Source organism: Neolamprologus brichardi, chromosome 9, assembly GCF_056152115.1.
Source record: "Neolamprologus brichardi isolate AB-2024 chromosome 9, ASM5615211v1, whole genome shotgun sequence".
Lineage (NCBI taxonomy): Eukaryota > Metazoa > Chordata > Actinopteri > Cichliformes > Cichlidae > Neolamprologus > Neolamprologus brichardi.
This window is the reverse complement of record NC_142112.1, coordinates 39,519,300-39,534,717: the sequence shown is the minus strand read 5'-3', so window position 1 is coordinate 39,534,717 and position 15,418 is coordinate 39,519,300. Positions and strand designations below refer to the sequence as shown.

The following is a 15,418-nucleotide window of genomic DNA, read 5'->3' as shown; positions in this document are numbered from 1 at the left end:
CCAGAAGGTAACGAACCAAAGCTGCTCGGTCCACAAAGACGCATCCACTGCTGGAAATGTGCAAACCGCTGTGTGCACAGACCTCTGTGAAGGGGTACAAAAGCACAGATGAGCGAGGTTGCACATTTCCACTTAGACTGGTGGAGCTGCGTTCATGCACAGAGTTCTCACTCTGCACCAAAAACAGAAGCATGAACACTGGACCATCACGTGTGTGTGACCCAGCAGGCTTATCCAATCTACATGCAGCACAGCAGCATTTCTCTGTGTAAAGAAACAAGTGTAATCTGAAGAAGCAGAGACAGTAGTGTTTGAGGAGGAAGCCACAGCTTTTGAATATCGTTTCCCCCGAGACTCTCTCTGTGACTCAGGGGGAAATAAAAAGGTTTGCTCGTCAAAGCTGATATAAAAAAAAAATTCAAAATCAAGAAAAAGAAGAGCGACAAAGAGAAACTCACTGCAGTGAAGATAGTGCAGAGAAATCAGACTGTAAGTGACGATGGCAGTGAGAAAGACACTGGAATATGTTTAGAAGTTAAAGACACACCTTTAATTCAGTTTTACTTTTATTTTTTATTTTAAAATTCACTTATTATTTTATTACTGAGACACTCTTTCACAGTCTTCACATACTTAATGATGACTCAAACGAATGTCGATACAAACTTTGGCGGCCGGTAAGCTACATGCAGCCGACGTGACACATCCATCCATCCAACCAACATCTGTCCATCCATGTATCTATGCATCCATCCATCCATCCATCCATCCAACCAACATCTGTCCATCCATCCATCCATGCATCAATTCATCCATCCATCCATCCAACCAACATCTGTCCATCCATGTATCCATCCATCCATCCATCCATGCATCCATCCAACCAACATCCATCCATCCATCCAACCAACATCCATCCATCCATCCATCCATCCATCCAACAAACATCTGTCCATCCATCCATCCATCCAACCAACATCTGTCCATCCATGTATCCATCCATCCATCCATCCATGTATCCATCCATCCATCCATCCATCCAACCAACATCTGTCCATCCATGTATCCATCGATCCATGCATCCATCCATCCATCCATCCATCCATCCAACCAACATCCATCCATCCATCCATCCATCCATCCATCCAACCAACATCCATCCATCCATCCAACCAACATCTGTCCATCCATGTATCCATCCATCCATCCATCCAACCAACATCTGTCCATCCATGTATCCATCCATCCAACCATCCATCCATCCATGCATCCATCCAACCAACATCTGTCCATCCATGTGTCCATCCATCCATCCATCCATCCATCCATTAATCCATCCATACATCCAACATCAATTCATCCATCCATCCATGCATCCATCCATCCAACATCTTTCCATCCACGTGTCCATCCATCCATCCAACATGTGGCCATCCATCCATTTATTAATCCATCCATCCAACATCTGTCCATCCATGTGTCCATCCATGTGTCCATCCATCCATACATCCATCCATCTATTCAAATTCCTCCATCCATCCAACATCTGTCCATCCATCCATCCAACATCCATCCATCCATCACAAACACAAACTGAGAACGTAGCGTGGCGCTCACAGATAAATGATGGAACAAACATAATATATATAAATCAAAAGAACTGGGATTTAGGAATGACCCCGATACTGCCAGAACACCTCAGAGTTTAGTTATGAAGAAAGACTTCATGATATCTCTGGTAGAGTCTGGTCCACAGATCAGTGTAACAGCTCCAGTACTGACTCTTCTCTGGAGCTTGAACCTTCTTCTGAGTAAAGACACTTGTTTTATCAGTTTTCAGCTCATTGTCTCCATGTTTGTCCTGATGATGACTTCCTGTGACATCACTTTGGCCTCATTGTATCTGCTTTCTGTTCCTTCTGGTCCCCAGAGTCCTGCAGGACCTCAGCACCCACGTGGCCAAGGTGCTGGGCTCCTGTGGTCACTTCTACGCTGTGGAGTACCTCTCAGCCGGGCACGCCTGGGACCAGAACATTTTTTCCCTGCATGACGTGGCCATTTCTGAAGGTCAGGATCAGGGTGAAGGCGGAGACCGAGCCAGGTGGACGGCCCGAGAGATGATGCACCGCATCGCGCTGAGCTTCCTGGACATGGTGTGGCACTTTGACAATGACTTCACCCACAAGCTACACCTCTGCGACATCAAACCGGAGAACTTTGCCATCAGGAAGGACCTCACGGTAAGTCCTCGGGTGTGACTTTGAACACGCTCGCTCTGCTTTGTCCTCGCAGTGACTCACCACGGAGGAGGGCTGAATGGCCTTAATGCTGGCTGAGGATATAATGAACGTAAGAAGGATGAAAGCAGAGCAGGGAGCTGCGAGAAAAGAGATAAAAGGGACGTGTTTTTAGAAAGCTATTAGAGCAAAGATGGAAATCAGATGCTGGACGGCGGATTACGTGAGGTTTTTCTTGAACAGATATTTTTTTAGCTAAAGGAAGAAGATGTGACGCTGCTGCTGGGGAGAGAAGGTCATTGTGCAAACACACACCTGGGTACTTCTGTCTTTGTGAGGACGTTCACGCAGAATCAGAATCAGAAAGACTTTATTTAAGGGGCAATTAAGATACACAGAATATACAGTATATACACAAAAGTGACAGAAAGGTGAATAAATAACTGTAAGTGAGTAAAGTGTCAGCAGTATAAAAAGAGAGTCGTTTATGTTTCTGGTGTAGGAAATGTTCTTATCGGCAAGAGTTAAAAAGCAGAGCTGCTTTGGGGACAAAGGTGGCGCTCCTCCTCCTCCCAGTCCTGCAGGAAATGCAGCGGAGGCGTCGCCCAGAGGGGAATGTGAGAGGGGTCGTTGATGATTTTGGCTGCCTGTCTGAGGGCCTGTTGGCTGAAAACCTGCCGGAGTTCTGACAGGCAGGCCGATGATTTTAGAGCACAGTGTGCGGCAGTCTGTTCCTGTATGAAGGCTGAGATTTACCGCCCTGCAACTTGACGGACACCAGGTCATGGCTTTGCCTGAGTGAAGGCCTCACAGCCTCACAGAGGGAAAGGATCAGAGCGGATTTCCAGGAACGGGCACCAGCCTGGAAGCCAGATATGAACGAGGACACGGAGACCTTGGAGGGTGGAGTTTTTGGACTGTTGATGATTTTTGATGATTGTTCATTCATTCAACCCTCAAACCCAACAAGATCCCTGAACTCTGAGAAAGATGCAATAATCTCAGCATCTTTGTTCTCGTTCTCCTGTCACCTCTGATGGATCGTCGGCCCATCAGTCACACGAAAGACTAAAAATAAAGTTTTCCATGAGCTGGAGCCAGACGTCCTCATCTCCAAGTCCCCATTAATCACCCCGTGATCAAACTTCTCATCCGTCTTTATTAATATCTGTAATGTTAAAATTAAAAGTGTAAGCTTGCTTACTCTAGAATGAGAAGTGGACTTTGGTGTTTTTCCTGCGGTCATAAATCAGAGCCGGGGATGGAGGGAGCCGAGCAGGGTTTGTTTTCTCAGCGTTATCTGAAGCTTTTATGGTTTGTCGTTAAATCAGCAGCACTTCAGGTCGGCGCTGGACTCCAGCCAACAATCACAGCTCAGCCTAAGCTATTTTATCTCTCATTGTTCGGCCCCCTGATCGCTGGAAAATGAGCAGTTAAAGGGAAAAAATGAGGCGTTTGTAGCGCCAACAAAAGTCAAGTAAAGCAGAGGCTCACAATTGTTCTCCCGGCTTCGCAGGATTAATGTTTTTCCTGTCAAAGTGCTGACATGGAACATGTTTAACTGCCCTCACTTAATAACGCCAGCGCCGTAAAACCACCGTGCAGCCTGCGCTCGTTCACTCCAGGTGTGAGTGGACTCATTTCATCTCGTTAAAGAGATTTTTATCTGCAGATTATTTCCAGCGGACCTCCCGAGCACCGCCAGGCTCTGAGCCACAGAGACAAGCTGCTGCTTACAAACTGGTAACATAATCCACACACACAGCACGGCGTGACGATTAATCCACCGCAGAAAATAGTTCCAGATGATCAAAGCTGTTTGTGAAAAATGAAACTGCCTGTGGAAGATCTTCATCTCTGTCGGGCCAAAAACAAACGAGCGCCCTGTCAGTGCGTCTGTCCTGCGTCAGGGCTGATTTAAATAATTCAGACCAGCAGATTATTACTCCAAGAAAACCAAACTTCAGTTTGACGTCATAAATATAAAAATCTCACGAGCTCGGGAGAGAAAGAGTTTGAGACGATGAAGTCGTGAATGTGCACGAAAAACACTCATTGCAGGAAACGTGAACGGTGGAGTGAGGCGCACACACACATTTAAACTGTGTGAGATTTTTATCACTCGTCTGATTGATTTTAAAGTCTGAAAAACATGTTTTCATATTTTACTGCTGGAGGACATTTGGCCTTTAAAACTCCTTTCACTTTTCCTCCACAAGAGAATCTCTGCAACGTCTCATATGAATAAGATAAGATGACCTTTATTAGAGCCACAGGTGGGAAATTTGTTTTGTTACAGCAAAAGTGCAAAGTTATGTAGCAGAAATTAGAAAACACTGGAATGCAATAAAATACAATAGAATAAAATAGAAATACAAATACTATATAGTTAATAGTTATTATTATAATTATAAATAATTATTTATATAGCACATTTAATTACAACAAGAGCGTTGACCAAAGTGCTGTACAAGAATACAACATACATAATAAAACAACTTAGAGTATTAAAAGCAAACACCAAATACGAATTGACAAATAACTCTCTGTATTAAAAGCCAGTAAATAAAAATGCGTTTCAAGATAAGATTTAAAAAGATTGACAGTGGGAGCCTGTCTGATGTGTAGGGGTAAATTATTCCACAGCTTGGGCGCTACGACTGCAAATGCTCGATCACCTCTATGAACCGGCCTCGACCTTGGTACGGCTAAAAGCAAAAGATCACTTGATCTAAGAGATCTAAAGGGGGTATAAGTCTGCAGGAGTTCAGATAAATACCCGGGAGCCTGTCCATTCAGGGCTTTGTAAGTCAACAATAAAATTATTCTATCTATATACAATAGAATAAAATAGAAATACAAACATACAACTAAGTAGGAAAATACAAAAATACAACTTCGTCAGAAGAATTGCACATATAGCAGTCTTATTGCACATGTGTGGGTTTGTGTGTTTGATCAGCTGCAAAAGTCTGATCAATAATAAATAATAAAGATGAAAAGAGTCTTTTTGTAGTTTTTTATCAGAAGCTTTCTTTTATTTTGATTCCTAAAAACTGGATCAAATTTAGTGGAGTTTATTGTCAGTGGCTCGTTTTTATTGGATTCTCGTCTCTTTTGTAGCAAATTAAAATTCTGATTAGTTTAAAATGTTACAATAATTTCATGATGTGTAAACATTTAAACAAACCCACTTCACTGTGTGTAACTGTGTGAAACACTTTCTGTGCATCAGTCACAGGTTGTTACAGGATTTCACTTCAGTTTTTTGTTTCCACAGAGCTCCAAATCTGCCGTATCAGCTCACACATCCAAATATTTGAACTTCAGGCATCACTGTGTTTGTGTTCAGCCCACAGAGTCCGTGTTCATAGAGCCGCAGCGCCTGAAGCTTTCTGAGCTCGAGGGCAGAATTTCAGGCAGATCTGAGCTCGTCATGTGGGACGTTTTTTATTTATGTAGTGTGCTGAGGTGGCGTGAGCACATCCAGGCTGTGTGTCATGAAACCAAATATAAGGTGTGGATGATCCTGCGGGATGGGCTCACACAGGGCGGGTGTCCTCTGGTGTGTCCTGCAGGTGGTGGCGATCGACGTGGACATGGCGTTCTTCGAGCCGAAGATGAGGGACATCCTGGAACAGAACTGCAGCAGCGACGACGACTGCAACTTCTTCGACTGCTCGTCCAGGTGTAACCTGAGCAAACGCAGGTGCAGCCCGCGCCGCAGCAACAGCAACCTGCAGGTAAGCGAGGCCCTGTGACCTCACTGTGACACTTTCAGCTTTGGGCTTTTATTTTGTAAAAATCTGCTGAAAATGTGTTTTATTGTGACACTTTAATTTGGTGTGATTTTATTCTCTCAAATGCAGCGGTCACATGACTAAACCATCGCCAGTCCGTTCAGTTTAACACTTTTATTTTTCCCTCCTATGAAATTATTATTATTATTAATATTATTACATATGTATTTATTTATGTTTATCTATTTACTGCACACAATGATCAGGTTTTAGACGAGTTTTGTGTTTTTGTAAAATAATAGTGAATAATAAAACTTTCAGTCTGCAGAGAAAATAAACTGTTTTATAATCAATAAAAATCATTTTGTTTAATTAAGCAGAGAAACAAAAGCGTCTAAAATTAAAAGTGTCTTTGTTCCTCTCCGAGTCTTTTTTCCACCTGTGTGGATGTTTTTGATTCGTCGGAGCGGCGCTGAGCCGTCGGCTCGCTCTGCAGCAAATTACAGGGTTGGTCTGTTTCTCCTCTTCCACCGTCGATCGTCCACAACTTCTAATTACACGTGTGGAAAAGTGTGGAATGATAATTACTGACCGGCCTGATCCTGCTGACAGGCAGAGTTTCAACCTGTTTATTTACCTGTGCAGGTGATTTTGTCTGCACGCTCGCTGCTGCCGAGGAAACGATTTTCTCTCTTTTTAAAATGCATTTCGTATATTTGATCAATAAAAGAACTTTTAAAGAAAAAAGTTTTATACTGAAAAATTCATTTTCATTTCTGTCGATTTTATTTCTGCATCAAATTAAACCTGAAGAGTCGACACGATTCATGCAGAGTTTATTACTTTAATTATGAATTCATTCACTTTTTTATTGTTTATGATCGTTAAAGAGCGGTGAGGTGTGGGGGTCGTGACCTTTGCTCTCACATGTCTGAGATCCTCTGATGGGAATAAAATATTTATGTTCTTAATATTTCATCTGATTGTATTTCACATCAAAAGTCCATTTTTAATCTAAACTTCTGCATAAATTTGGATTCTGGCTCATCGCTCTGCAGCTTCACATTGGACACATTTTTATTCTCTAAAAAAGTTACATTTGTCATCTGCTTGGAAACAAAAACACAAAATTAGTTACAGCACGAAGTCATGATTTAGGCTCGGATTAAAATATTTGTCATCTTTATTATTCCAGCAGTTTCTGTGCTGTGGTTCCTCTCTTTCTTTACTTATTTACAGAATTATGATTATTGTTGTTATTGTTGTTTCATTGCTGTTCAAAATTATTTTATTATTAAACTGAAGATGTTAGGAAAGTATTTTTATTATTTATAATATTAAAGAATTAAAGCAAGAAACGAAAAAGTGAAATAACCTCGAGAATTTCTCTAAATCATTTACAATTACTTTTAATAAATTACTTTTAATAAATTACTTTTACCTTTAAATTGTTTTTAAATTAAATTATAATCACAAAATTAAAGCCAATTCTAATATTATATTATATCATATCATATTATATCATATTATATCATATCATATTATATTATATCATATTATATCATATTATATTATATTATATTATATCATATTATATCATATCATATTATATTATATCATATCATATTATATTATATTATATTATATTATATTATATCATATCATATCATATTATATCATATTATATTATATTATATTATATCATATTATATCATATCATATTATATTATATCATATCATATTATATTATATTATATTATATTATATTATATTATATCATATTATATCATATTATATCATATTATATTATATTATATTATATCATATTATATCATATCATATCATATTATATCATATCATATTATATTATATTATATTATATTATATCATATTATGTCATATCATCTCATATTATATTATATCATATTATATCATATCATATTATATTATATTATATTATATTATATTATATTATATTATATTATATTATATTATATTATATTATATTATATCATATCATATCATATTATATTACATTATATTATATTATATTATATTATATCATATCATATCATATCATATTATATTATATTATATTATATTATATCATATCATATCATATTATATTACATTATATTATATTACATTATATTATATTATATCATATCATATAATATTATATTACATTATATTATATTATAATATATGATATTATATTATATCATATTATATTATATTATATTATATCATATCATATCATATTATATTACATTATATTATATTACATTATATTATATTATATCATATCATATCATATCATATCATATTATATTACATTATATTATATTATATTATATTATATTATATCATATCATATCATATCATATTATATTATATTATATTATATTATATTATATTATATTATATCATATCATATCATATCATATCATATCATATCATATCATATTATATTATATTATATTATATCATATCATATCATATCATATCATATTATATTATATTATATTATATTATATCATATCATATCATATCATATTATATTACATTATATTATATTATATTATAGTATATTATATTATATTATATTATATCATATCATATCATATCATATCATATTATATTATATTATATCATATCATATCATATCATATTATATTACATTATATTACATTACATTACATTACATTACATTATATTATATTATATTATATTATATTATATTATATTATATTATATCATATCATATCATATCATATTATATTACATTATATTATATTATATTACATTATATTATATTATATTATATTATATTATATTATATTATATTATATTATATTATATCATATCATATCATATTATATCATATCATATTATTACCAGTAGTAGTATTATGATGATCTGTGTTAGCTTGAAGTTGTTTTGACTCATCAGCCCGTCAAACTCAGAGGACAAAGGACACAAGAAGCTGAGCCGACGTTTCTGTCACCATCGCCATCGCCGTGACAACACCAGGACAGACTCTCATCGCCCCGTATCACATGACTCGTGATACGCGATACCTGCATTCATCCACCAAAAGAGGACGTTTAAATATGAGACGGACGGAAACTGTTTCTCTAACAGGTGACGACCGGAGGCGCAAACACGGCGGTGTCCGAGGCGGGGACCTTAGAAACTAACGGAGTGGACGGATCACAGGAGAGAGGACAGGAAGCTGAAATTTAAAGGAAAGTAACAGGAACCAGAGACAGAACAAAATCAATTCTCACCATAAATAAGAGTAAGTCAGAGCAGAGAGGAAGGAAGTGGGAACGAGGTCAGGTGATGAAGACAAAGGAACAAAGAGACAAAAGAGGAGAAAAAACAGATGAACTGACAACGGAACCAAAACTGAAGAAAGGAGGCGAAGAACAAAGAGACGAAGAAGAAAGGAGAAGATGAAGATGAGTGATGATGACATGCTGACAACATGCTGCTCTGCTATTGGCCAAAGTGAGGCTCCACAGGTGTCTCTTGGGCGCACCCAGCAATGACCCTCGACCTGCCAATCATCTCCGGAGAGAAAGAAGTCATTGTGTGTGTGTGTGTGTGTGTGTGTGTGTGTGTGTGTGTGTGTGTGTGTGTGTGTGTGTGTGTGTGAGATGTCGTCTGCATACCGATAAACCAATCAGGTGCTGCCCAGACTCACTGCTCCTCCTCCTCTGTGATTACCTGATGCGCTCTTCTTCTTCTTCTTCTTCACTTTTCTTTACTTGGAAACTTTCCCTGTTTTTTGCAGATTTCTTCTTATTATTATTTTTTCATCTAATTCGAGAGTCCGATGTGTAATTTGTGACTTTTTCCTCTTCGTCTTCAGGTGATCTGTGAGAAGATTTTTAGACCGTGGTTTTCTCCCACGTTGCTTGGGGCCAAAGCAGCGCTCCCTCTGCAGGTAATGTATCTGAAAACATCTTCAGAGGTCCATCTCACCCCACGCCAGCATGTCCTCCTGTGTCTGTGAACCTTCTCAGCTCCACACCAAGCCATTAAAAATGCTCCAGCGCATCCACAGTGCAGAGGTCCGGGTTAATTACAGTTACATGTGGAGGACTCCTGTCAATCAAAGCAGCCAGTAGTGTTTCTGTAGATTCAGAGATTTAATACAACCTCAGCCAGGAAGCTCCAACGTGAAAGGGAAACTGGCACCAGCATCATTCGGGAATTCCAGTGACGGAGGGATAATAATTTGGTTTCAAATCCGACTCCGAGCTGACTTTAATCCCAGCTTTCCTGCAAACACTGATGAACTGCAAATGATCTAATGTAGGACAGCAGTTAAAGTCCTGAGTTTTGTGGATTAGAGAGTTTAAGACGTGATGTTGGTGTTGAAATTGTCTTTTTCCATCAGGTGGAGCTGCAGCGAGCTCTGCAGGAGTGTTCAGCGACTGAAGGGGGCGTGGAGGAGTCAGAGGAGGATGGAGGTGGTGGTGGTGGAGGAGGAGGAGGAGGCAGGGGCGTCCATCAGCGCCTCTTCAGTGTCCTGAAGCGCCTCATCCAGGAGGGAGGGGCTTCAGATGAAAGCGGAGAGGCATGGGAGGGGAAAGGCCACGCCCACACTGCGCTGAACTTTTGAGCTGTAATGAGAAGGTCGATGTGGGCGGAGCATCTCAGAAAACCAGAGAATGTTTTAAAACTATCAACAGGTCTCTTCATGGGCAGAGACCCCAGGTAAGACTGGCCACTCACTGATGGGACTCATCCACCGACACATTTTTGGGTCCAGAACCACAGTTTGAGCCACTCCTGTAACTTAAAGTGACTCCTTCAGCAGGTCCCATCTCAAAGACTCACAACAGTGAGACTTTCTCGCTGCCACGCTCCCAGTGACGGACGTTTCATCCTACCCAGTTTGTAAAATTTAAGCAGAACTTAACGTGGAGTTCAGGAAAGGTCCAACTTTGCCTCCAATAAAGAGAACTTTGATCTAAGAACTGGTTTGCTGTGGAACAACTTGAGCTCCATCCATCACCTTTAGCTCACGAGTGTCCAGGTGCTCGTTTGGGAACGTTTGATTGGGTCACAGCGAGCGTGGAAACATTCAGCCTCACATGTCTTCTCGTCACAGAACCAGGGATCCAGTGTGGGCAGATCCTCGCAGATTTATTATCCTTTCACGTAACTGGTTAGTCTCAGTGAGATTTTTCAAAAGAAGCTCTCTCATTTGAAGAGAAACTGTAGAAAATAAATGTGTTTGAATGATAAATGCTGGGATACAATGTAACATGTATGACTAATGATGTTTGATTCACAGCTGAATGAACTCTTGGCCTCTTTTAAAGGTTTTTAATGGTTTATTTGACATGTTTTTGTCCCGTCGTCGACTGTTTTCAGGTTCCAAAGACAGATACCAATAAAACATATATCATCCATCCAAAGTGTGTTTGATTTGTACAGAACGTCTGTCTCACAAAACACAATGTACTGTTCCATGTTGTATTAAAATAACAGATTTTGACAAATGTACTGATAGTTTGGTCAAATGTCTTTGTGAAGAAGACATTTGTGGCCTGCCGAGGCCTCCGGGAAGTTTCTTTGTTTAACAAGACCAATATGAGCCTCAGCAGTCACAAACACCTGCTTATTACTACTATGCAACATCCAGTAAAAATTCTTGAATTTCTCCCACCAAACCTGGGCTCGGACTTTTTGGAAGGTCTGTTACTATAGTAACCTAGCAAAATGGGTATGGCCCACACAATGTGCTAACACATGGCCCACATACTGCAAAGAATGACGGCCCTTTGGTGGCCCAGATCTGGTTTGCCAGAGGTGGCCCACACATGGGCCAGCACAAGGCCAGCAGTGTGTCTGCAGTTGGCCTTGTGCTGGCCCACACATGGGCCAGCTGCAGACACACTGCTGGCCCTGTGCTGGCCCAGATGTCAGCCTAATGTGTACCTTAATCAAGCCATGTAATAACAACATGTGCTGGAACATAATGGTGCAAAAGTAACATGATGAAACTCTGTTCAGACAGTGAATGGACTGATTCTTATATAGCGCTTTTCGACTCTCCCAGATTACTCATAGTGCTCTATACAACATGCCACATTCACCCAATCACACACTTTCTCTAAACTGAGTGCTTCCTAACTACATTCATACTCTTGACATGCTGACTGGAGGAGCCAGGGATTGAACCACTAACCTTCCGATCAGCGGGTGACCTGCTCTACCTCCTGAGCTACAGCCACCCACTGGCAAAGATGAGTAAACCCTCACTAGGTTTGGATAAAGTGTACACTCACAAACCTGTCAAACCTGCATTTGAAACATTGGCTATCATAGCAGTATAGTATTGCAACATGGCATTTGGGGCTTCTGACTAAAATAGGAAAATAGGAACATAAATAGTGCCTCATTGCCAGACCTGGCCCACATCTGGCTCACACCCTGCCATGACACCAGTCAGTCAGAAGTGCCAGCTTGATGCCAGATCCAGGCCAGACCTGTTTGCTATGGGCCTGGGCCACATAAACCAAACTCCAATCGAGCCAGATGTGGCATGCCATCACATAGACAGTGCCATCTATGCCAGGCATGGACCACATCTGGATGAAATACATCTTATCATGCCAGAAGTCAGCCAGCAGTGCCGGCTTGATGCCAGATAAATCATGCACCAACTGTGGAAAGCTGTCATGCATCTATCTGCAAACTTGATGACCTCATGTTAAGAGCTTGTAACACTAACCGCCCAGACTGTCCACACACAGATCTCCGAGCTGGGATTCGGTCCTTCTGGCAGGAAACTCCTTCTTTGTTTGACTCTTTTAACTCGGAGCCCCAGAGAGACGATTCCAGGCTAACAAACTGAATCCCTGCAGCTTCTTTCATCAGGCGCCTGAGGCCTTATGTTACAGGTGTAGAAATGTGAGCGAGCTGCTGATGCGTCCCTGGCGTGTTTTAATTCCACTGCAGTCGGCTTCCTGGACGTGTCACCACAGCAGCTTTATGGAGAGGACTCAGCTGGAGAGCTTCCAGAGCTCAGCCTGGCAGCTTTCCACTCTTTCACTTCTTCGAACCAAAAGCTCCAAACCTCACGCTGAAAACGCTCCAGAGACTTCACTGGAAAGCAGAGCGGAGAGCATGATGTGTGCTGCAGATTCAAACGCTGATCTCCTTCCTGTCATATCAAACACCACAGGCCTCCCTGTGGTGGAAGCACAGACTTGTGGGTATTTAAGTCGAGCAGCACACCGACCGTGGCGCTGCTAAACACTGGGCCACACGCTGTGTTTGTGCTGCCGGCATGCAAAGCTGCTTAAGCTGCTGCTTTAAGTTCATATTCTCCTTCTGGCAACACGCCGGTTTGTCTTGTTCACAGTTTTATTTCACAGCAGATCAGAGGAGGCGTTTTATTTCACCCTGTCTACACAACTTTTCATTTATTAAAATTGATGAAGCAGTGCAGGAGGTCCAGACACCCGAGAAGACCGCTGTGTTAATCAGAACTCATTAAAACAAACTGGATGGTGACGCACACATGATGGACCTGATCTGAAGAAACGCTGCACACCTGAAAGCCTTTTTCTGCTGCCACCTCCTGTTAGCAGCGCTGCCTCAGGCCAGTCATCATGACCGGTGTGGGCGTCACCCAGCAGCCTTTCATCCTTTCAAAGGTTAAAAATCTTCGTCTACACTCATTTTCAGTGTTTTATGAACAGTTGTTCATCTTACGTTCCAGTCCTGCACATGCGTGAAACACAAGAAGATTCAGCCTCATTTCTGTCTGCAGCTTATTTACTTCCCGGGTCTTTGAGTCGTTGCAGCAGAATGTTGAGGAAAAGCAGCGAGTTTGTTAAATGGACTAACAATGAGGTGGAGTTGTTGCTGCGAGTAACACAAAAGATGGACACAAAAGTTGCAAAAGCGAGTGAGAATGAAGGAATTTGAAGAGAAGCTCTCTGGAGCATGTGCAGACTGATATTACAGCTTAAACCCTAACTGTGATTCTTACAGCACAATTTCTAAAACCATTAATACTTATAGCAACTTATAGCAAGTTTGCAAAGCTAAAAGCACAAACATTGCTTTGCACTCAGTTTGCCATTTTGTAACACACACTTTGCAAACCTGTAGCTACAATCCACTGCACAGCACAACTGTAAACACAACTCACTGCTTTACACTCAATTTCCAAATGATCAACACACTCCTAACAAAACTATACACGTTTATGGCCATTATTTACACCACAACTGTCTGGCACACTGTCACATGTGAAAACTGTTTTAGATAATTAGTTCACTTTGCAGTCAGCCCAAGCTCTATAATACAGGTAAGCTCTGTGTGTGGAGAACAATGGAGGGAGCAGGAAGAGTGAGAAGTAGAGGAGGCCGAGGAAGAGGACGTGGAGGTGAAGTAGTAGGATGAAGAGGACGACAAGGACAAGGAGGAGCAAGAGGAGGACGAGGAGGGGGGAGAGGAAGGGTAAGAAGAGTAAGAAATAGAATTGCTGATGACATCAGAGCTACAATAGTGGACCATGTAATCAACCGTGGAGTGACCCTGAGGGAAGCTGGCCGACGGGTTCAGCCTAACTCGAGCTGCTACACTGTAGCATCATGAGGACATTTAGAAATGAGAATCGGTTAGCACAGTCACTTTGCACTAAGATCTGTAGCACTGCTGTATGCTAATGAGAAACACAACAATACCATAGATGTAAAAATACTGAAATTGTTACTTTACAGCGTTGCTAGACGAGCAGATGCTGGGGGCAGAGGACGCATGTTCACTGCAGACCAAGAAACCCATATAGTCAACATGGTGATTGCAAATAATCCTATACTTGGAAATAAACACTTGTGTTTGTTTTGATGTGTGTGAATAAACACCAGGACTTGAAGTTTGGATTCCTCTATGCTTACGGATCTATGACAAAAGTATGAGCTCAAACTGACATGGCCTACCTTGTGCACAGAGGAAGCAAAAGCCAGATGTGTTTTTTATTCATACCATCAGTGTGTAGTTGGTGCATTGTGTGCTTATTAATGTGATGGCTTGTGTTAACTGTTGGATACGAAAATACCATTTTTACAAAGGTGTGGAGAGTTAAGCAGGGTTATTCGCTTTTACAAGAAACTACAATGTTTTGCTGATTGGGTGAAGAGTTTTCTTATTTGTGTGTAGTTTTGCAAAAATAGCCAATAGTTGCAGGTGAACTAACACCATTTGAAGCTTCTCAGATGAAGGTGAAACGTCTTCAAGCAACTTAAAGAAGTCCAGACGCTTTTCTTTGCAAGCTCCTTTGACCAGGTGAACTAAGGTCACCCAGCTTTATGTCTCCGTCTCACGAGCGTGTGCGTCTCCAAAGGCTGCTGAGAGGCAGCAGCTTTATATTCAGACATCACAGATACAGATTTGTGTGCATGGAGC

The 15,418-nt window shown here is 40.5% G+C and overlaps 1 protein-coding gene across 1 annotated transcript in view; it reads left to right on the top strand.

Annotated features, from left to right (window-relative positions):
* Positions 1-11,406, top strand: part of dipk1c (divergent protein kinase domain 1C) — a 43,944-nt gene extending 32,538 nt beyond the window's left edge. The window contains exons 6-9 of the mRNA XM_087846650.1: positions 1,931-2,240; positions 5,816-5,980; positions 9,855-9,929; positions 10,386-11,406. Coding sequence (XP_087702776.1) covers positions 1,931-2,240; positions 5,816-5,980; positions 9,855-9,929; positions 10,386-10,610 — 775 coding nt within the window. The 3' untranslated portion in view covers positions 10,611-11,406. The remainder of the gene's footprint in view (positions 1-1,930; positions 2,241-5,815; positions 5,981-9,854; positions 9,930-10,385) is intronic.
* The last annotated feature ends 4,012 nt before the right edge of the window (positions 11,407-15,418 follow it).